The following is a 23,506-nucleotide window of genomic DNA, read 5'->3' on the forward strand; positions in this document are numbered from 1 at the left end:
GTCACTCCAGAATTGCCCTGTTCTGTACTCACGCTCTCTGAAGTTCTGGTATTTGGCCACTGTTGGAGACAGGATCCTGGGCTGGATGGATCATTGCTCTGACCCACGATGGCCATTCTTATGTTCTGATGAGCCAGCAGTCTTTTCTCAGCCAAAATTCCTGATGATTTCAATCACGGGGTCAGATTCCGCTTTCAGGTGCAGCAGCAGTGTAAATGCTTGGATGGAGTTACTCCAGATTTGCATCAATGTAACTGGCAGCGCAAAGACTTAAATCAGTATTTGTTTAGCCTGAATAAGAAGAGCCTGGGGCAGGGCAGGAGGGGGAGGGGGTTAGCTCTAGCCTGCAGAGCCACTGGGCAGAAAAGGCCAGGTTCTGCTTTCCGACACACTGGTGTAAACCTACAGTAGTTGAATTGACATCAGTGGCATTACACGGGTTTAAAGCGGTAGTGAATGAGATCAGAATCAGGCTGAAAAATATTCGGGTGCCATCTTTGACATATCAGGTCTGTAGGGGAGTTCGATTTGAGATGACGTGAATGGTTACGCATTTTCAGTGACGGCTGTTGTAAGTGCATGGAGCTGAACGTGGCTGCGTTTGTGTGCAGAAGTGAGAATCCTTTGGTGTTCACATGTAGTTCCACCAATGTGTGTGCACGCAGGAAGCAGCATAGCTGTGTGCAGTTAAGGATATTTCAGTTTCCAGAAAGGAGGCTTGTAACGGGCTTTTAGTCATTACGACTTAAAATCAGATCACGTCGCAAGGTGATATGTTTTGTCAGATATTTAAATCAGTTTGGTTTGTTGCAAAACTTCCCGTGCCCCATGCTAGCACATGTATATTTGACATGTTAACTACTTTTTTGGGGATAAAACATTAAGTTTGAAAAATAATCTTTTGCAAACAATCTGCCCAGTGGATTTGCTTTGGGTGTTATGATTGGGAAAGCTTTCTAATATCAAAAGTCATTTTTTAAATACCTACTGACTGTACAAAGTAACCGGTTTTCATACTTTCTTTAGGTTGTAGCAGCGGCCTGAGATAAGCAGCTTACCGTTAGAAGGTGAAGTTCTGGCCCTGCTGAAACCTCCTATTGACTTCAAAAACAAAAGGAGTACTTGACTAACACGGCTGCTACTCTGAAACCTATTGACTTCAGTGGATTTCACTCTTGGTATATGTGTGAAATTCACCCAGGCATGGAGGCCCATGCAAAACCTTCAGCACCATTTACATGCAATCCATGGTGGGGGTGGGGCTGCTGGGGGACAGGAGCCAGTATAGAAGGCTGCAGACAGGTTCCTGATTTACACAGATCCCGGTGGTCCTACCACCCATCACACACATCTTCTGTTGATTCCCAGGGTTGTCAGGGGCCAGGACACTGCACAGAAGTGCAGGTATATTTGCTAAGTCACCCTCAGGAACTAGAGACAGGTGCAAAGGGGTCCAGCAGGGAGACGCTACCCTTCGCCATCCAGTTAAACCCAGGAGGAAATTTAGGATGATGCTTATGTTTTGCTGTTCCTAAGGACTGAAGGAAAATCACCAGTAGATGGGGCAGGGAGTCAGGGGGAACCTCCACATGCATGCATTTGGGGTCTAAATAGGCCTGCCAAAATGACAGTCTTTCTGCCACAAACTACTGTTGCCCATTTCTCTTGGGAATGTTGATCCCGATTTTTTTCCTGATGTTGAGTTCAACAAGGCATGGGATGGGCAAAGCGCCCATGAAATCTCCAGGGATGTGTGTTTCAAAACAATTGAGGCACAAAAACTTTGAGAGAGAGCTTCTTGTTCCCTCGTCTCTGAGTGCAGACAATCCACACCAGGATGCCCCCAAAACAGGTTACTGTCTCCATGCAAGTAATCCAGTCTCATGACTATAGTATCGTTCTTGAGTTTGTCTAACTCTGTCTGTTGGATTTTTAAGAGTTTTAGTGTTAAAATGCCATTCCCAAGGCCACTTCAGCTTGTTCCAGCATATTTTTGTTCTCTGTGCTGCTTTGGGAGTGTTCCATGTGGTTTTAATAACGTTGTTTAGAACCCCAAACTGGCACTTGGAGGTGGGTTTGAAACAGGTTTTTTGCCGTACAGTGTTGTGCTCAGTTAGTTGTATTATGTGTATAATTTTGGTCCCCTGTGCTGCCCTGGAACTGTGTGTTTTTTGGTGGTTCTACTCATAAAGGTATTTATTGCCTGAAACAGGCACTTGAAGGTGGGTTCAGACAAGGTTTTCTGTAGTACTGTGTTGTTCTCAGTCAAGTGTATTCTGTATATCATTTTTGTCCCCTGTGCCACCTCAGAAGTCCATGTTCCTGGTTCTTTATGGTGTCAAAAATGGTTCTGAGCTGGAACAGGGTAATAACAATGTTATTAGTTCGTTCTCATTCAAAAAATATTGTTAAGTGTTTTTACCAATATCAGCTGTGTTTGACAACAACTTAATTTATTACAGTGTCTTTCTGGGATGTTCTGGAATATTTTTGTTCCTTGTGCTGCCTCAGAACTGAGTGCCCAGAAGAGGCCCTAGAAGGTGCTTTGGAAGAGGTTTTCTGTGGTATAGAGTTATTCTTAGTTCCTTGGAAGCTGTGTATCATTTTGGTCCCCTGTGCCGCCTCGTAACTATGTTCTGGGTCATTATTGCTGTTCAAAAAATGGTTCTGGGGCAGGTGGAGTAAATGACTGTGCTCCTAATCGATTTTCATTACCCTGAGGACAAAATTTTAGTAATGAAAACCAATTAGTAGCACACTTCCATTAACCAATTCTGGCCCATAACCACTTAACAATGTGGCTTTAGTCTGTTCTCATTACTAAAATGTTGCTCCAAACTGTGTAACAGTATCTGCTTTTTTTTTTTGCAAGAATTCTACTTATTAAAATGCCATTCCAGGCTTTTCCAGCTTTTACACCATACCTCAATGCAGTGCCTACGCTGATGACTGTCAGTGTGCCCTAAACTTGGTGTCCTCTGAGTTCAAGGGCAGTATTGTTTTTTTACTCTTACCTAGTCCCTCCTCTCTGTTGTCACAGTATCCCCATAAATTATTTAAACTCATTCTTGTAATAGAGAGAAATTTGCATCTCCACAAGAACAGTTCTTATGGGGCTATCTTGTTAAAAGTTTATCTCCACTCCCAATGGTATGGATACTCAATTAAATAATCTGTTGATGGGCCCTATAGAAGGTTAAAACATTCTTGGGGCTACATGTCTAAAGGCTAAGAGTTCAGGAACCTGTAGTGAGATACTGCATCATCTGAGCATGTAGTGTCCCTATGTTGACAAACGATTCATGATCTCCAAGTCAGACCTGTTAGTATTGGGTAATTTTATAAGCTATGTAACTGTGGTGGAGATGACACTATTCTCGTTTGATTTGCCTCTATCTGCTCCATTAATACCTTGTGTCTCTGACCCACTTTGTGTCTCTGAAGAACACAGAGGCAGATGAAGTTGTGTTGACAAGTGCAAAGTAGTGCATGTTGCAAGGAATAATTTGAACTACTGACGCACATTTCTAGGTCGTATAAACTGACTGCACAATAATCTGGTCACCAAAAATGTACACCACGATGCTGCCATAGTAAGAGCTTTAGCCACATGACCTCCAGCTAGATCAGGGGTAGTCGATAGGTGGACCACGAGCCAAATCCAGACCTCCAGATGCTTTTGAACAGACCCCGAAATCTTTTTATTTACTTATCATTATTTTTTATTATTTTCTCAGGAGTCTGGACCTTGACCAGGACATTTGGACCTTGACAAAAAATAATTGACTAACCCTGAGTTAGATGCTGCAGAACTCTCGAAATGCCAGTGTCTACACTGCAGTTTAGTACCAGACTTCGAAAGAGCCACCAGATGTCAGCAAATACACAGTTACAGCACTCCCACAGGAACATCATGAAATTAAAAGGCATGCGGAAGTTCCCTCCACCTTGAGTAACTATGGGAAAATACAGCTGTTTTTTTCTAATTCAATCCTATGCCAACACCACTTCCCAGGCACACCAGAGCTATAAAACATAACCAATTTCAAAGCATGAGGTAACATATAAAACAGCTAGCTAGCTACCTCTCACTCCCCTGCAGCCACCCTAGGACAATGAAAATGGCTGCCAAACACACTGCATCCTATGCTCAAATTTAAACTGGCACAGGTTATGATGAGCATCTCTGTGAAAAGGTGCAGAACTCAAAGCATTTTATAGACAAAAATACCAACATTAATTCACTTTTAAAAAAAAACAACCTTCTATAGTCTGCAGGGGTAATTGCAAACTGTTCTCCTGCACACTTGCTTTTCAATTTGCTGGAATGCTACATTTGCATGGAGGGGTGTTATATGGAAGCAAAGATGGATTAATCAAAGCAGGAGAAGTGATGTTTGTGTAGTATTCTGGCCACATTCTGCTGATGCAGAAAATAAAATCTCTGATATGGTACCCAATTAACAGGCAAGAGTAATGTCCTCCAAAACTGGGAAACTACGGGGCACAGTCTTGTCTATGGAAAGATGTAAATAGAAATGATTCCCTGTGGTCTCAGACCTTTCATGGGAATACAACACCTCTAAATGTCAAGGGAGAAGGGAATAAAAGGTGGGATTGCAGATGAGACTCAAGTCTCTCTAAAGCATTAAACTAATTTTCAGCCCTTTGCATATAAGATACCGAGCTCCCTGTGTTTACAGTTATATCTGCAACTCAAGAGCATTGGGCAGTCTATAAGAAAGCTGAAAGACACTAATCCAGGCTGACCTCTTTAAACAGTTATCAGAGTATAAGGACTTTGTGCCACCTTCCAAGCCTCCCCAATGACCTGGATACCCCCACTGGTTGCTGACACTAGCCTTGTTCAGGTAAGTCTTCATATGCAGCCAGTCGTAGAACGTCGTTAGTTTCTAAAAATTACAGACCATTTTCTAACACAAGAATTCTATTCTGGACATCACTGTGATGGATAAAGATGAATAAACCATTGCCTAGGAACTGGTGATCAAATCTGATTACATTCAATATTGGCAAACAGAGGACAGCCCCAGCCAGTAATAAGTATACTTGGAACTTCAACCAGACAAATTTCCCAGATCTGAGGAAAATTTGAGTGAAATTGATCAAGAGGGAAAACTTAGAGATATGAGTGAAAATTGTGTGTTCTTTAAGACGGCATTATTAAATGGCCAAAAGCCACGATTCCACAATCAAGAAGCCAACTTTGGCTAAAACCCCAAACTGGTTCAGTAGCACAGTGAAGGCAGCAATTAGAAACAAAAAAGCAACCTATAACTTAGAAAAAAGGGAAAGCAGACACAAATTAATTTAAACTAGATGTTATAAAATGAAGAAAATTGATAAGAGGAGATAGACATCAGAAAGAAAAATCTATGGCTGGCAGGTCTAAGAACAGTGAGAATTTCTTAAAGTACGTTGGGTACAGGCCCATTACCAGCTAGAGATGGTAGAATTGTTGATGTTGTCAACAGAACAGAAATATTTATTGAACACTTCTGCCTATTTCTGGAAAGCAGCAGAGTAATGTACTAGCATCATGTGAGGATGATGAAGTATTTTCTAGTCCAGTAGTAAGTGAGGATATTAAACAGCATCTGCTAGGGATAAACATTTTTAAATCGGCAGATTCTGATAACTTGCACCTAACAGAGTTGAGTGAGGAGATTTCTGGCCTGCTAATGTAAATTTTTAATAAACCTTAGAATATTGGGGAAATTCCAGAAGACTGGAAGATTGCTAATGTGCCAGTATTTTAAAATGCAAGTAAATTGACGCAGGTCAGGATGTCTGGCTGATTGTTACATCAATCCCAGTCAAAACAACAGAAAAGCTGATGTGGAACTCAACTGCTAAAGAACTGAAAGAAAGGAACATAATGACTGCCAGTCAATATGGTTTTATGGAAAATTGCTCATGTCAAACAAATCTGATTTCATTCTTTGTGATCACAAGTTTGGTTGATGAAAGTAACTATATAGATGTAATAAGTCTAGACTTTTGTAAGGCATTTGACTTTGCTGCACAACATTCTGATTGAAAAATTAGCACTAGACAATATCAATAAAGCACACATTACATGGATTAAGAGCTGACTAACTGACAAATCTCGAAGTAGCTGTCAATGGGGAATCATCAGATGGAGGTGTTTCTAATGGAGTTCTGCAGAAATCAGTACTAGACCTGATGCGATTAAATATTTTCATCAGTGATCTGGAAGTAACTTTCAAATCACTGCTGATAAAATTTAGGGTCTGACGTTTCACTCCATATTCTGCCAGAAACAGAACAAGCAGATTTCTGTGTCTCCAAGATATACCAAACTATTGTAAGTGGGTAGTGCAAATATTCTGTACAAGGCTTTGTTCTCTGTGTAGCATAAAAACTAGAACCTGGTGCAGAGATAACATTGTAATCCTATTGCCCACGCCTTTCTTCTACAGACCTGCCACACTTTCTTTTGCAGAACACAGACAATTAGTTTGCTTTACTGGCAGCCTCCTTGTCTACAGTTGCCATTTGGGGAGGTGTAATATAAAACTGCCTTGTGCTGGCCCAGGATCAAACGACAGGCTTTGCTAGAAGTTGCCTAGCATGCATTTTGGAGCTATCAACACCTCAATGTAAATGATTGTGAACAGAGAAAAACATCACCCAAGATTTTGCGAATTCTTGTAAGAGAAGTCTGATTAATTCAGTAACAGTTACCTTTTCCCACACCTTTCACAAGGAGGGGGAAACTGAAAGTCACTTCTTGAGGTGTTAGTTTCTAAGGTGCCACAAGTCCTCCTTTTCTTTTTGCGGATACAGACTAACACAGCTGCTACTCTGAAAACTGCTTGATTTGATGCTCTCAACTGATTAAAGAAACATCAGATGTTGTGGCTCTGCTATTGACTTTCTTAGGGTTAAAAATTGCTCTCAAGTGTTTAATTTCGGAGTCCAAACTAAGCCTGATGAAATTTGTAAAGAACGTAGCACTGCATATATCACTTTTTAAAAGGACCACTGTGTACACTGGCATTTCTTTCCAAGCCATCTAACCCGCTGTGACCTTGTTCATGCTTCCTAGCGTATTGTCAGTTGCTGTTTCATCCTTTTTAAAGTTAAATTCGGCTGCGTGGTTTGGGACTCTGTCCTTAGAATAATCTTCACAGATGTGTCTGAAGGGTTTGACTTCACAATACACAGAATTCTTCATATTTGCTCTGAAATTCTTCCACTGATTCTCAACTGATTAGCTGTGACACAAAGGTCTTTCAAAACCATTAGGTCAACATTCCCCTAACCCCCCATGCCTCTAACCTAAGTGGCCCCAGCAGTCATAAGATGACTTGTGCAGTACTCCCGAGATCCAAGAGAAACTTGCTTGTTTCCCTGCTTGAGGAAATGGGTACATATCTCATTTTGTCTTCTGTGCCACTTTTCTAGTGTTTCAGACACAAATTCCTGGTGGTGCATCCGATGAAGTGAGCTGTAGCTCACGAAAGCTTATGCTCAAATAAATTTGTTAGTCTCTAAGGTGCCACAAGTCCTCCTGTTCTTTTATGAAGATAAACAACCACTGGAAATATTGGTTCACCTTTCAAAGAGGCATTTCTCATCACGAAGGGAGGCAAATCCAAGTAGTACCATGTGACATGAGCTGTAAAGAAGTACAACAATATTTTGTCATGGCCAAACAAAACGGAGATTGAGCAGCATGTGAGCTTAGTTATGTACGAGTCAGGATGCACAGACTGTTCCAAGAGGCTAAAGATTTCATTATTCCAAGGGTGCCCTCCTTCTTGGGACATATCTTGCCCCCGTTTGAGGATCCATGGAGTGTGCCTAGAGGAACCAGCCAGAGCCTGTGCACTTTGCTAATGTTCATAAGCTTTCGTTGGATCTTTAAGTGATAGCAGAGCAGCTTCCATTTCCATGGTAGCAACAAAAACCTGCTTTGAACATTCAGGTTACCATATCTTGAAGAGTGGCACAAACTTCCATCACCTAAATAATGGCGTACATGAAGCTTGCTGAATCAGGAGATTCCCTTAGGCAATACACGTTTCCTGTAACTGGACAGTGAGATGTCTTTCACCTCTCCCCTCCCATTTACCTTTTTCAGACAATTGTACCTGTCCCACAGCACCTGAGGTGGATGAACTATGGGTTTTAGACTCAAATACCATGAGGGGAAAGAGCAGAAAAAACTCAAGAGTATAAAAAAGATATTTTTTTAATGTAAGGTCCCATAAGAACTGAAATCTCTTTGATTACAGAGATTCCCATAACAACTTCGTAATATAGCTCCAGGCTAAAGTAAGACTCTCTTGAGTACAGCAAGATTCACCTGGGCTGAGCCTCCAGGCTAACAGAATCTTTCAAGGCCGCTGTTGTCTGCAAAAGTCAAGTTTCCCTATTGGATTAAGCCCTTGTCAACAGAGGACAATGGTTTTTTATGTTTATAACTTTACTGAAGAAAGAGTATGTCCACCACACTTTGTTTATGCCATTTTATGCTGCTTTCTTGTGACTCATTGCACCCGCAACGAGTCAGCAATGTGATGCTGTTCATAGGCGTGCACACATTTTATTAGGGTGTGCGCCCAGGGAATATTATTTATTTTTTTAAGGCGAACATTTATTGAATACTCAATCATAAAGGACGTTATTTTTATTCATCAAAGAAACTAAAGCTTAACTAAACGTAATTTTTTTTAAATTAACAACTAAACTTTACTTAAAAAATGAGACACAAAACACTACACTATAACCAGGCGTATACAAAGATACAGTCAATTTTCATGATCTTTATCTTTAACCAGATAATGAACTAACCCACATTGACCAAAACAGATTAAGATTTCCTCATCTACCTGTCCTAGAGAATGAGACGTCACTCACCAGGTGTTATGGACTTAAATTCCTCAATCACATCATTGTAATTAACTGACGAAGCCAATCCTTGTTCAACGTACAAAGTCACGAGTGAGTCGAGGTGCTGTTGGGACATTGTACTTCTTAGGTTGTTTTTTACGTGTGCTAGCTTCGAAAAGGCTCTTTCACATGAACAGCTTGTCTGCTTCTTTTCTTACCTTAACAACGAACCGATCCATATTGTAAAATTAAAAGGCGGTATCATAGGATTGAATTCAAACGTAAAGCCACGGGCTTGTTATGCTATTTCAGTAGAGTACACGTGACAAAGATTACAAACACTGTAGACATTGCGCTGGGCATGCCTCATGCGGCTGCTTATATAGGTCAAAGAACTTTCTAGAATAGTAGTCGGAGAAGGAGGGGAGGACCAATGGTAATGTGGCGCCGCAGTAGTGGGGATGCATGCGGCGAGCGAACGCGGGCTTTCTGGATAGAGCGTATCATGCAATTAAATTAAAACTCAAAGCCACTTTTTTTTGAGACATTAGGGCAGGCATGGGCAAACTTTTTGGCCCAAGGGCAACACCGGGGTTCCAAAATTGTATGAAAGGTCAGGTAGGGAAGGCTGTGCCTCCCCAAAGAAGCCTGTCCCCGCCCCCCACCCACTTCCTGCCCCCCTCAGAATCTCCAACCTATCCTGCTCCTTGTCCCCTGACCACCACCCCCCGAGATTCCACCCCCTACCCAACCCTCCCTGCTCCATGCAAGACACACATTTCTGGGGTGCAAGGCTAGGGCTAAGAATTTGTGGGTGTCACCCTATATGTAGTTCATACATGGCTGGGAGAACATTCATGTAACTTTGCTGGGTGTGCCTTTACATACTAATGGCTGCGAGTGAGCAAGTCCTGGAGAGGCTGCTTTTTACTAACAGAGCCGTGTAAAAGCCATGCTGGACTGGAGAGTGAAGGGGACACAGCAGTTCAACAGTCCAGCATGTACCCTGGGGAATCTCTGTCTCACTCACACACACAGACACACACACACACACGCATTTTTGTTATTTTATCATTTTTCTTACTTTATCCTAAGATAGATGTTTTCACACTTAGTACCACATACCATCTCTTATGTCCACTTTTTGAATTTGTATTTGCTGTTTAATTTTGCTGAAGCCAGCAAGTTGTTGTTTTGAATGCAGATGTCATGGAATTCCATACATGAAACCCACGGTCGCATCTAATGCAAAGTTCACTTTTGACTAAGTCTACGCTTAGGTGATTGCTCTCATCAGTCCACAGGTCTCCAATCACATTGAAAACTAATCACACCCCCCTAATGAAATGCTGCATGGCACAGAAAAAATACTGAATTATTTTTTAAGAAACCTGGGGCTTGAACCACCCTGAAAAATGTAAACTGTGTCTGAGCTGGTCCACTGAGACTTTTATCTTCCATTCTAGCAGGTGCAGCAATGTGTAATAGACAGACCTCCTTATACAAAGCATCTCCATCCACACTCAGTTTCATCCTCTCATCAAATGAAGGCGTCTTGTTAAGGCTCCAGCCAGAAAAACGAATAAGAGGAAGAATTCTCAAAAGAAAACCATTTCTCCAGATAGGCCACCCTTCTAAACTGCCTTGGCTTCAATTCTGAACTTTTGTTGAGCTTCCCTGGGCAGGTGCGGTAAAGCTCTGTTCACATGCTAACCAAAGAACTCAACATTTTTCCTGTCAATCAGCTGACTTCTGACGTAACACCATAAAGTTCTGCAGCATTCCTAGCATCCATTTCAAGAATACAGCCAGGCTTCTGAGAGCTGGCCGTGACCAAAGGTACAAAATACATGTAGCTCTTAGGGGAGTGTCAACATGTCACTTAACTCGCGCTTCTGAACTCAGATGAATCTCCAAACTGGATTGTAGCAGTCTGATTCTCAAGGCTGCAACAAATACAATGTAATGGCCTCTCAGTTCAGCAGAAGCCTTTCAACTGCATGAAAGAGGCTTAACCAGCAGGTGGGGGACATGCAGAAGCACTCTGAAATATTTTGCTGTGGAAAATCCAAACAGGACTTGAGGCATCCAACTTTTTTGCACTGCGTGAAAACCCATTAAGAACTTTTAAAACCAAACCTCCCACTTCAAAGCGGAGTGCTTTCCTGAAAATGTGTGCTGGGTTGTGCAGGTCATTGCAGTTACAATTAGTCTGTATTATCTTTGTTTGTATTGCTTTCACTTTAACAAAAACAGAGCAGTTCTTACCATAATTCACTGATGCATTCTCTGGTCCATGTGCAATTACTTCTTTCAGGGCCAAACCAAAGTTCTTGTCATAAATATAAAGGGAAGGGTAAACCCCTTTGAAATCCCTCCTGGCCAGGGGAAAGCTCCTCTCACCTGTAAAGGGTTAAGAAGCTAAAGGTAACCTCGCTGGCACCTGACCAAAATGACCAATGAGGAGACAAGATACTTTCAAAAGCTGGGAGGAGGGAGAGGAACAAAGGGTCTGGGTCTGTCTGTAGTCGTCTTGGCCAGGGACAGAACAGGAATGGAGGCTTAGAACTTTTAGTAAGTAATCTAGCTAGGTATGTGTTAGATTATGATTTCTTTAAATGGCTGAGAAAAGAATTGTGCTGAATAGAATAACTATTTCTGTCTGTATATCTTTTTTGTAACTTAAGGTTTTGCCTAGAGGGGTTCTCTATGTTTTTGAATCTAATTACCCTGTAAGATATCTACCATCCTGATTTTACAGGGGGGATTTCTTTATTTCTATTTACTTCTATTTTTTATTAAAAGTCTTCTTGTAAAAACTGAATGCTTTTTCATTGTTCTCAGATCCAAGGGTTTGGGTCTGTGGTCACCTATGCAAATTGGTGAGGCTTTTTATCCAACATTTCCCAGGAAAGGGGGGGTGCAAGTGTTGGGAGGATTGTTCATTGTTCTTAAGATCCAAGGGTCTGGGTCTGTAGTCACCTAGGCAAATTGGTGAGGCTTTTTACCAAACCTTGTCCAGGAAGTGGGGTGCAAGGTTTTGGGAAGTATTTTGGGGGGAAAGACGCGTCCAAACAGCTCTTCCCCAGTAACCAGTATTAGTTTGGTGGTGGTAGCGGCCATTCCAAGGATAACGGGTGTAATATTTTGTACCTTGGGGAAGTTTTGACCTAAGCTGGTAAAGATAAGCTTAGGAGGTTTTTCATGCAGGTCCCCACATCTGTACCCTAGAGTTCAGAGTGGGGGAGGAACCTTGACAGTTCTTCACAGCATCAATTATACATTTTGTAGCAGATTCAGATGATTCATCTGCCTCCTCGTAAAAATCCAAAAGGACATTGTTCAGGCCACTTTCACCATAAAAAGAAAAACAAGCAGCCAAACGGAAAAAAATTTAGTTTCCTTAATTTGAAGCATCTGTAGCAACAGCCAAGGAAGAATGTCTTGCCTTCAGTTTTTCCGCAGCACTTTCCACAGAGAATGACCCTACTGCATATTCCACCAGACTTTCTATTTTTGTTTTTGCCAGCTTTATCTTGCTTGCCAAAGAGGAATCTCACTGTAGGCACACTGATAGTTTGCTGCCACAGTGAGGGTTGTTTTTATAGTAGGGGTACTGAAAGCAGAAACCATGAATTTGGTTATTACTACTTCAAGACAGGGGGTGCTACTGCTCCCCCGGCATCCCTAGTTCCAGCACCCCTGGGCACAGTTCACTGACAAACAACTGTACGAAGCTTCACCCCATGACAGACAGACCAATTCAGTTGCAGTGACAATGTCCACCGTTTTTGCGTTTTTCAGTGATTACAAATGTGTAATACAGATGTTCTGTTTTGCATTCTGAACAGTGAACTGGTGCTTTCCCCCGGTAAAATGGTGTTAAACAGGATTAACACCAGCATATTTTACTGTAAACATGCAATAACAAATTCTGCCGCTGGCATTAGTTTTATCCCATTTAGCTGGCCAGGCTTTAAAGTCTGCAAGCGTTAACGTATTTTCTTCAAATGTGCAGTGTCTGAAGTGTGTCCTCTCAAGAGGCATGGGACCTCTGGTGTAGGTATTACCCATTATCCTCACCACTCTCCATTGGTTATTTAAGTTGAAATTTGTTCTGTAATTTAACCGTAGAACTCTTTCTCCTACCAACTCTTCACTCTAGCACTGACACTTGCAGACACGGGGACATGAACAAAGTAACTGCATAATCCATGTCCTTTCTCCTCCTCCTGCCTCTTTTACGTCTCGGGGCCTGTCAAGTCTATCTTCTAGATGCTTCAGTGGAACCTGTGAAGTGCTTAGCATACTTAGGAGCTCTAGAAAGTATTCAGTTAGAATAAGGATTCTTCCTATATTATACGATAATAAGAATTCTTCCTCCTTGCCCTTAGATAGTAATTTTTCCATAGAAATATGCCCCCCATGTAGCCTCAAGTCTGAGGTAACACCCAGGAACTCCCCGAGAGAGAGAGGTTCTTAAAGGAATGTGTTTCTCATCATACAAGCTTTCCGGAGAGAAATAAATAAATAACGGAACACCAGAGAGTGACAGACCATCGGTTACAAATTCTCCCACCTACTGAACAACAAATAAATACGTACAACAAATGAAAAAAGGTATTCTCCTTTGGGGAATAACAGATGTTCAGTGCAGGACAGGGGTGTGGCAGGTAGCAAAGGCTGGGTTCCAGTTTTGTGTTTTCAAACCCTTTTTATCCTCATGCCAAAGATTACTGAGCCCCTTGAAAGGGTAAGTCTCTTGGGCCAAATTGCCAGTGAAAGTAATAAAAAAGACACTGGGTTCTGTGTTTGTGCTTGACAGAATATATCTCTGTGTTCACACCCTACACACAATTGTAATAATGTTTGTACAAAGTACGCCTTGTGAGGGGTCATTTAAAATCCCATAACTGGCTGATCAGTAATACCATGGCAAAAGGCACACAGCAACTGTGATACAGCATGGCCAGAGGTCAGCAGGAGAGTGTTAGAAGGGAGCCTTATTCCCTGTAGAGGGAAGAAAGTTTTCTATAAATTAATTAAAGCACCTGAAGCCAGTCACATGATAAAAACTCCCTGCTTCAATCAGACAAGAGGAGGAGTTGAAGCCGAGTGGATTGGTGTTGGAGCAGAGAGCAGTTTGGAGGGAAGCAGAGGGGAGTTTCGAGAAGTGCTGCAGTGGGCTAAGAAGACCAAGACCCTAAGTAAAGAGACACCTGGTTTGTGCAGAGGGAGGGCAGGAAGCCCCACAAACTAAAGGGCAGGAGAGGGAAGTAGCCCAGGGGAAGGAACCGCTAGTTCTAGTGGTTTACCGCTATCCCTAGGGCCCCTGGGCTGGGACCCGGAGTAGGGGGCGGTCCTGGGACCCTCCCTCTTCACTCCCCTCCTCTAGGACACTAGTGGGGCAGTTAATACCCCAGTTCAGGGGCAAGAAACGGTGCCCTGAAACACACACCCCCCCCCCACAAGAGAAAGCACGAGACCTATCATAGTAGTGCTGGCAATTTGCCACACAACACAAAAGGTAAAGTTATGAGCATAAGCTGAAATCATGACTGAAGTATGTTTCCTAGATAAGTCTGGGGAGTGGCTAAACCGGTACCTCATAGACAAAGGGTAAGCTGACACCTCAGCCAGGTGTCAACAAGGCTGAAGGACCAATACCTGCTCAATGGTCACTCTTTGACAAGGATGGGGGTGCGGGACCAAAATTACATCTTAGCAAAGAAACAACATGGGAGTTTCCCTTTTCACCAGGCTGTCTGTCATCTTCCTCCCAGCGGGACATGCTTCTCAAAGGGGGGACAGGACTATAAAAAGAAGGGCAGACACCCCAAAGTACCTGCCTCTCTCTCCCTGTCGCTGGCATCACACCTAAGAAGAAAAAGGAAAGCGGGTGTTGGACTGGGGGTGGGGGACTCCTGACCTGAAGAGTTTGTTCAGTAACCTTGCTGGAAATAGGTGGTGAGGAATTTTGTTTAAATCTAATAGTTTGTTAAGTTAGGCACTAGTAAGTGATTTATCTTTTGTTTTCTTTTAACCATTTTTTTTTTATTTTATGCCTCCTGGCTTGTACTCACTTAAAATCTCTCTTTGTAGTTAATAACCTTGTTTTACCGTTTTATCAATTCCAGTGTGTTTAAGCTGGAGTGTCTGGGTAATGCTATTTAAAATAATAAACTGGTATATTATTCCCTTAAAGGAATAAGGGACTCAATATGTTCACACTGTCCGGAAGAGGGCTGGGCATTACAGGACATACGTTTCTGGAGGGAAATCTGGGACTGGGCGTGTTGGTGTCACCCTTTGGTGATCTTTAAGGTTGGTAGGAGTCAAGATGTCAGTGCTCACATCTTTTCCCAGCATTTCTCTCACCTTTTCAAACTGTAGATAACTAGGAGTAGGGCAGGACCATGTGCAGCGAAGAAGAAACAGGACAGCAGCATAAAGGTGAACTAGATCCATTAGAACTAGAGAACATTGCAAGCAGCAGCCACGAAGGCGGAATTAGGAACAGGCAACAGAGGCGTGTGCCTGGGGTTTTGGCTCCTGGAGTCAAGTGATGACATCAGAATGGTAGTTATTTTTAATTTTGTCCCCTAGGCTTCACAGCTACAATGCACCATAATGCTCTTCCTGAGCCATGACAGTGTATGATGAGTCCCATGGCCATGGGGCACCATGGGAGAAGTAGTCTGGCTTAAGAGCCCAGCAGGTAGAGAACTGGGCCACCATATATCCAAACTAGGGTTGTCAGTTTTGGTTGGACATATTCCTGGAGGTCTCCTCACATGACATAATCTTTAATTCCCGGAGTCTTCAAGACAATCCTGGATGGTTGGCAACCCTAATCCAAACTACAATTCCCAAGAAGGACGATGGTAGCATCTCCAAATTGTCAACTGAATTTCTCTGTTTTCAGGCATTAGGTTTTTGGACAAGTCATCGACATTTTCTGTGGAAAGCAAATACTTTTCATGAACATTTTTTAGTCAACACCCCATTTTTTGGGTAAAAAAAAAAAAAAAAAAAGTTTCCACAGGTAATATTTGACCAGCCCTGGTTGTTCACTATAAAATGGGTGGTGCTCTTCCAGTCGCAACCCCACCTCTTACCCCAGTAAAAGACACTGTCGTCGGGATGATCTTCAAAATGGTTTACTGCTTAAAAGGACTTTAACCTGGGGGCAACTCAGGAAGTGTTTTGTCATTTATGGGGGTTGAAACCCCAGTTCCTTATTCCAGGATAATTTGCAAAATACAACTGTGTGTGTGTGTTTGGTGGGGAAAGGGGGAAGAGGGACATGGGCCGCTATTTTATGCAAAGAAAAATACTTCAGGTCAGGAAATGACACGTCTCAGCTATTTCAGAATAGGGGAGAGGCTGCAGGGATGTGTCAAGAAGAATTTTGACCAAGAAGAATTTTGTTCTCACAGCTAGTGTTCATTTAAATAATGAATTAGTAATAAAATTGTAACAAATCAACCACGCTTATTCTGGTGAAATTTCTAAAAAAGTCTTACACTAATGACTTCTTTAAAATGTTTGGTCTGTGAATAAGGAACTGGGACAAGGCAAATGACTTCAGCCTTGTGTGTTAGTTTCTTTTAAAATGCAGTTAGCCCTTCATTGGTGATGTTCTAGAGCAGTGGTTCTCAAACTTTTATACTGGTGACCCCTTTCTCATAGCAAGCCTCTGAGTGCAACCCCCCTAATAAATTAAAAACACTTTTTAATGTATTTAACACCATTATACATGCTGGAGGCAAAGCGGTGTTTGGGGTGGAGGCTGACAGCTCAAGAGCCCCCAGGTAATAACCTCATGTCCCCGAGGGGACCCAGTTTGAGAACCCCTGTTCTAGAGGTCATAGGGGTGGCACATTGTTATTCACTCCTCTGCAAGGTGGAGGCACTGTGCACTGAGAATCCAGTTTTGCTCTTTGACCAGTAATCTAAGGCACCACGGGCCATCAGCCCAGGAGCAGGAAGAATGGCCCTGGTGAGACAGCCACATGGGAGGGAGGAGAAAATAGACTGTACCATACTGGGGAATCAGAGTGCTCCAGGAGGGAGCTACACCGCTGTGCCTGTGCAGTCTGAACCCACGGACGCGTCAGCATGCCTGCAGCCAGTGGCCAGTTGCAATGGAACACAGATTCTGCCCCCTGGCCCAGAGGACATTGACCATGATGTTTGTGCGTCCTGCTGCCAGCATTGTCTCCAGCCCCAAATTATTTTTGTACCTCTTCTCTGCATCCTTTCCAATTCTTCAGCTTCCTTTTTAAAATGCACACACCAGAACTGTACCCAGTATTCCAGCATCAGTCTCACCAATGCCATACACACAGGTAAAAAATCACCTTCTGACTTACCACTCTCCTGTATCACATCCAAGGATGGCAGATCAGCCCTTTTTGCCCCAACCCCCTACAACCTAAACCTTTTCCGAGTCACTGCTTCCCAGGACAGTCCCCCATTCTCTACTGATGGCCTGTATCCCTTATTACTAGATCTATCACTCTGCCTTTGGCTCTGTACGACTGCCCTGTCCTCATCATTTATCACTCTGCTACTCTGTCATCTGAAAATTTTATCAGCAGTGATTTTATTTACTTTGAGATAACGGATGAAATGCTGAAGTGTTGGGCCTCGTACTGATTCCTGCAGAACCCCACTAAGAGCACCCCAGTTGTGACCCCACTGATGACTACTTGTTGAGATCAGTCAGCTAGCCAGCTCTTAATCCGTATAACATAGGCTTTAATATGGTATAGCACCCATTTTAATCAGAATCTCCTACACTACAAACTCATTTTACCGTAATCTGCGTTATATCTATAGTTACCTGTATCAGCCAAACTCAATCTCAGCAAAGAATGAAATCAGGTTTGTTTGACAAGTCCTATTTTCCATAAAATTATGTTGACTGGCATTAACAGGATTTCTATCCTTTCGCTATCAATATCAGCTTTTCCATTAGTTCACCCAGGATTGCTATCGGGTTAATAGGCCTATAGTTACCCAGGTAGCAGGACATGGTTGTGCAGGGACTTCTCTTAGAGTCCCCGAGGGTCAGATTCTCAAATGTATGTAGACTCTAGTGGGATTTTCATAAAAATCTGGCCCAGTGGGTCTCAGGACACTGAGTCAAAATTCCTGACTCAGCTTTCTGGGCCCAGTAACAGCTCAACTCAGCACTGTGAGCTAATAGATGGTATAACATGGCTGTTGCTAATCTGGTCCAACTGCAGGAACCCACTCAAGGCTAGACTTGGAAGAAGTCGCCCTGCTACAAGGAAGTACCCAAGGAAATCCAGTTTGCTAAGCTACATTTTCTTTCTCCTAGGATTCAGCAATTTCTTTTGTGCTAGAAAAAGACCCAACAGCAAGGGACCCACCCTCCCCCCCCCACGAGAGACAGGTGGGCAGAGTTTGGTTTTAGGAAGGGGCAGAAGACTAGGACGCATCAGCTATTATGATGATGGAGAAGCTATGTCACGGCAAGAGATGAGCAAAGGGCATTTGTAAGCTTTACTGAATAATTTGGAACAACAAAATACATTTGAGGAAATCTTAACTCGAACCAGAGGCTGCACGGTCTAATGAACAGAGCACAAGACTGGAGCACAGGAGACGTGAGTTTAACTCCTGCTGTGCCACTCACTTTCCGGGTGACTTCCCTTCTTTGTGTCACTATTTCCCCATCTACCTTTTATCTGTCCTGTCTATTTTGACTGTAAGCTTTTCAGGGCATGAACAGTCTCCTACTTAAAAAGGTACAAGCACTGCATTTCCTATCCCCTTCCTCATTCTTGCTATCATCTCTGCTTTTCCCAATCCCCACACACACCTCCCTCCCTCAACTCCATACATGAGAAACACTTTTGGGAAAGACGACTTTGGTGAGGAGATGGGAGTAAAAAAGATCCCACGAGCCTTCTACTGTAACTGATTTTATTAAAAATAAAGCAATAGAACTGTGCCTGAAATCACAGACTTGTTATTCCATTTTATTTCAACAAAAAATAAAAAAATCAACTAACTGGATTCAAGTTAACAGCTTCCTAGATGGAGTTTAGGGATCCAAACAAGTTCATTTTTCACACAGACAGGTTCAGTAAGATTGACAGCCATAGCACTGTGTTATTTTAGAGGTAGCTCCAGAACAAAGAAATCTGTTTGCACTTAATACTTCTTACAAAAATGGAGTATGATGCAATTTCTGGACACAAGACAAGGGCTGTACCAGCACAAATAGAGATATGCCGCCACATGGGAGCATTACATGACTTGAAATCAATCAGAAGGACAATAACCATTTTCCATACTTCCAGCTAGGCCATTGCTCTCACAAAGTCAAATATGCTTAAATGAAATTTTTAGATCCATTCGGTATGTGAAGTCTGCCTTTTGCATCTTGTTTATTAACAGAAAGGCAGCCACAATCCTTTGTGTTTCCATGTATCCAGTCTTTGTAGCTCTTCTGTATTCATATATTATCCAATTTCTTTAAGATATATGGAGCTGAAAAAGAATGTACAAGCAAGATATAGATTTTTAGTTCAACTACACAGGATTACAAGTTGTTTTAGGCATACAATTTACTCTGCCTATCTCAAGGAAAAAACTAAACTTGCTGTTTGTCCACAAATTGATGATCTCCCATTGAGCAAAGCAAGAACCTGAGCAACACCTGAGCAAGAACCTCAAGCAAGGTCTTGAAAAGTGACCTGCAAAGAAAACAAAATGGGTGCTTGCACCCCATCCTCCCTCCCCCCCCAGCTGGCTTCCTATGGGGGGTGTATGAAGGAGGCTCAGAAGTTAGGAGGATTTTGCTTGCTTTTTACATTATAAATTCAGATCTACTACACTAACTAGACTGCTTTCTGGAAGAGTTGGCAGGATGAAGAAATTAGAGTGCCAAGGAAGTTAGACTTGGGCCTTCTGTACATTAGAAAGGGTCTGGAAGTACAGCTATACTGGCAAACCCTCCTAGTGCAGATGCAGTTTACACTAGCAAAAATGTGCTTTTGCTTGTCTAGCTCATACCAGTTCCATGAACAAAATAAACCACACCAGCAAACGCAATTTTTGCAGTATAAAAAGGTCATAAAAAACCCACAAAGCAAGTTTCTAGTGCAGATCAGACCTGCATGAAGAATAATTTTTATTGAGATTGTTAGTAGATTTGTTAACACCTGTTTAACTTAGTTTGGAGGAAATCTGTCAGTTTCAACATTGCTCTAATTGACATGTTATTTTTAGGGCTTAAAAAAACCCAACAAGCAAAAACATCAATCCATTCAGGCTCTTGTACATGATAAAGCAGCAGACACCAGGATCAACCCAGTTTTCCCTTTGCAAGTCATCTGTAAAGAGGATAGTAGCGTGTCTTCCTGTAAGAATGTTCCTTTACCCATCTAATTACATGTATGGTGAATATTTAAAGGATCCTAACTCAATGAATTACTCGTACACACCAATGCTTTTACATGAACATACAATGCACACAGCAAAACAGTATTATGTTGCTGCGTTTTCTTGCCTTTGTAGTAAACTATATGTCAGTCTCACTTTGCTTTGCTGACAAGGGGTAATTATTCCATTACTTGACAAATGCAACACACTATAATGGACATGTTTCAGAGGAACAGCCGTGTTAGTCTGTATTCGCAAAAAGAAAAGGAGTACTTGTGGCACCTTAGAGACTAACCAATTTATTTGAGCATGAGCTTTCGTGAGCTGAGCTGTAGCTCACGAAAGCTCATGCTCAAATAAATTGGTTAGTCTCTAAGGTGCCACAAGTACTCCTTTTCTTATAATGGACAGGAATGCCCTCTTTTGGTGTGCCTCCCTCTTACTCTTAGCTTTTTTCTTTTTTAAGGGTGATCGATACCTTAATGGCTTGAGGGCCTGCAGAAGTACAAGTTCAGTGTTACAACTAATAACGTCACATTTTAAGGAGCTGAGTAGAAGGTTTACTTTGAAGACAGAACTAGTGTTAGAGAACCCAGAATTTAAGAAGCTATTCTGAGGTCTGACAGCCAAAGAGCTGCACCAGGAGACAGTCACCCCGGGCACGTTTACTGAGAGAGCCGTGGGGCAGAGAGATCCAGGAGAACGACCCTTGTAAAACGAACGTGAGCCGCTCCCCGTCCGTGTCGGGCCCGGCGAACGATTCGCTGCAGCGACAGGCTCCAAGCCCCGCGGGGCAGCGCGGCCCCGGGGCCGTACACTGAGGCCCTTAGTTTTTTCTGTCTTTCCAGGCTTTAAAACTTGACTCCTGATCTGCACATGCGAAAAGCCGGGAGACTCTCCCCGACGCCCTGTTTTCGCTACCGCCAGGCGCGCCCTTCGCCGGGGGCAGGAGGTCTCCGGCCGGCCCAAGGCAGCTTGGGGCTTTTGCGGCGGGCTGCACAGCCGGCTGCACCCCAGCGTCCCCGCAGCGTCCCCCGCTGGGGTGCAGCTGGCCGCGGGGTGCCTGCACGGCCATCAGCAGGGGCCGCGGCACCAGCACGGGCCCCGGCGAGCAGCCCAGCGCCCCGGCCCCGCGCCCCGCCCCCGGCGCTGCTGCCGCTGCCCGCTGCCCGCCCGCCCGAGCCCGAGGGTTCCCCGCGCCTGCCGGCTCCGCGCTGCGCCCCACGGGCGGGCACGGCACGTGCGGAGCGCGCCCCGAGCGCCGGCCGGGTCACGGGCGGGGGGGGCGGGGGGGAGGAGGGGACAGCGCGCGCCCACGTGGGGCGGGCGGCTGGTGGCGAGGCCCTGGGGGAGGGGAAGGGGCAGCGCGCGCCCCGCCCGCCACTCACTGATCCGCAGCAGCGCCACGTAGATGAGGAAGGTGCGGACCGAGCTGAGAACATCCTGCCGCATCTTCCGCTTCAGCTCCTCCGGGTCCATCTTGGGCCCCAGCCCCTCGATCCGGAACATGGCGGCGGCGGCCGGGCAGCTCGGGCTTTGTGGTGGCCGGGACTGCGGCGGGCGCTGCTGCCCCGCTCCGCCCTCTGGCCCCGCCCGCGCTACGGCGCCTCAGCAGGGACCTTCCCGGTCACAACCCCTTCGCCGTCACTCCGCGCAGGGGCGGAGGAAAGGCCGGGAGCGAGTCACGTGACGACGGAGCGGCGTGGCGCCCATGGAGCCGTCGCGGGAGCATGCGCGGGAGCCGCACTGAAGCCTGGGTGGGGGTGGGGCAGGAGGCGCTGTGCACCGAGCGGCTCTGTGGGCGCCGCAGAGCGGGGGCGGGTCTGGCCGGCCGGCGGCTGTGTGGGTTCAAAGCCAGAGGGGACCGCTGTGAGCCTCTCGTCTGAGCCCCGGCCCAGCGCAGGCCCCACAGTCGCGCCTAGCGGGGCGTTGTGCCAGCCAAGGCACTAACCGGCTTCAACGGGCCTTTATTTGCGAAGTGGAAACCTCCTTACCAAGCTGCTGCTGCACCGCCGGTAGCTCTCTCCCGGCCGCTCAGCTCCTCTTCCTGTTTCCAGGCCTTTCAGGCTCCCGACAGCCGGGGCTCCCAAGGCTAATAATTACAAGCAACATCTAAACACCACGTTCCCGCCTCGCTTAAGAAACCCTCCCAATTAAAATAAACATTATTGTTCTCACCACAGGAACAAATATGAAAGAAGACGCTATACTGTTGGCAGAACTATTACACTGAAAATGGTGTCGATACTACATAACGTAGCCTCTAGTCCAGACAGGTGGCCGTCTGGGTCTGACAGACCGTCTCTCAAGCCCCGGTTCCAGTGCGATGTCTTGTGTTGGTGCTACGGTGAAGTCATCCAATGCAGACTGGGTGTTGGCATCATCTCCTCATAGGCAGGTGCAAGATAAGAAGCATTCCATACCCGCCCATCCGAAAGTCGATAGGTCCCTTCTTCTCTATGATTTTAAGAGGAGCTGTGAATTTATGGTCTCTGTGAATTTGCGTAAAATTCCAGGTTTTCGTATTCTAACGAAGGAACCACTCAAACTTTGGTTCCTTAGCACCCCACCGCTTATCTGTGAAAGCCTTAGACTTTGCTTGGTTCTGTTCAACTGTTTTTCCCACATCATCCTCATTTGGGGCACCAGGTCATGCATTTAACAATCCAGCAATGTTCAGTTTAGTATTCATCTGTTTCCCATGCAGTAACTCTGCGGGTGATCTTTGTGTTGTGGCATGTCGTGGAGCCCAGTATGCTTGCAAGAAATCAGTAGTGAAGGGTATCCACAATCGCCCTTGCAGTTTAGCCGTTTGCAAACTCTCTTTCAAACTTCTGTTAAATCATTCGATTTCCCCATTGGCTTGAGGGTAATATAGGGATGACCTTCTGTGTAAAATGTTCCTCTGTGCTAGAAAAGTTTCAAACTCCAGGGAAGTAAATTGACTACCATTATCTGAAACCAGTTCTTTGGGGTTACCTTCCCTGTTAAAAACTGAAGAGAGGAACTTAATTACTGTAGCAGAAGAGATTTGTGATGTAAACGCTACCTAAGGCCATTTACTGAAATAGTCTATTAAAGTGATGGCATAACGGCAGTCAATTGGAGCAGTATCAAAGGGTTCTACAATGTCAATCGCCACTTTTTCCCATGCAGATTCAAGAAGAGAAACGGGCTGTAATGGAGGGGTACATGTCACTGC

The 23,506-nt window shown here is 44.2% G+C and overlaps 1 protein-coding gene across 1 annotated transcript; it reads right to left on the bottom strand.

Moving 5' to 3' along the window:
• Window positions 1-18,823: 18,823 nt before the first annotated feature.
• On the bottom strand, window positions 18,824-21,973 carry TOMM5 (translocase of outer mitochondrial membrane 5). The gene is made up of 2 exons (XM_048851263.2): window positions 21,693-21,973; window positions 18,824-19,410 (listed from the first exon to the last, which is right to left on the bottom strand). The coding sequence occupies exons 1-2, from the start codon at window positions 21,811-21,813 to the stop codon at window positions 19,376-19,378; spliced, it is 156 nt and encodes a 51-aa protein (XP_048707220.1). The 5' UTR covers window positions 21,814-21,973; the 3' UTR covers window positions 18,824-19,375.
• Between the last annotated feature and the right edge of the window lie 1,533 nt (window positions 21,974-23,506).

This window comes from Caretta caretta, chromosome 5 (assembly GCF_965140235.1).
Source record: "Caretta caretta isolate rCarCar2 chromosome 5, rCarCar1.hap1, whole genome shotgun sequence".
Classification (NCBI taxonomy): domain Eukaryota; kingdom Metazoa; phylum Chordata; order Testudines; family Cheloniidae; genus Caretta; species Caretta caretta.

Bases quoted from the DNA above. Each gene is read 5' to 3' on its own strand.
- TOMM5 (XM_048851263.2), bottom strand. From the start codon at position 21,813: ATGTTCCGGATCGAGGGGCTGGGGCCCAAGATGGACCCGGAGGAGCTG. The intron at 19,411-21,692 runs GTGAGTGGCGGG...ATTCTTTTTCAG, and splicing joins CGTGGCGCTGCTGCGGATCA to CTCCATATATCTTAAAGAAA.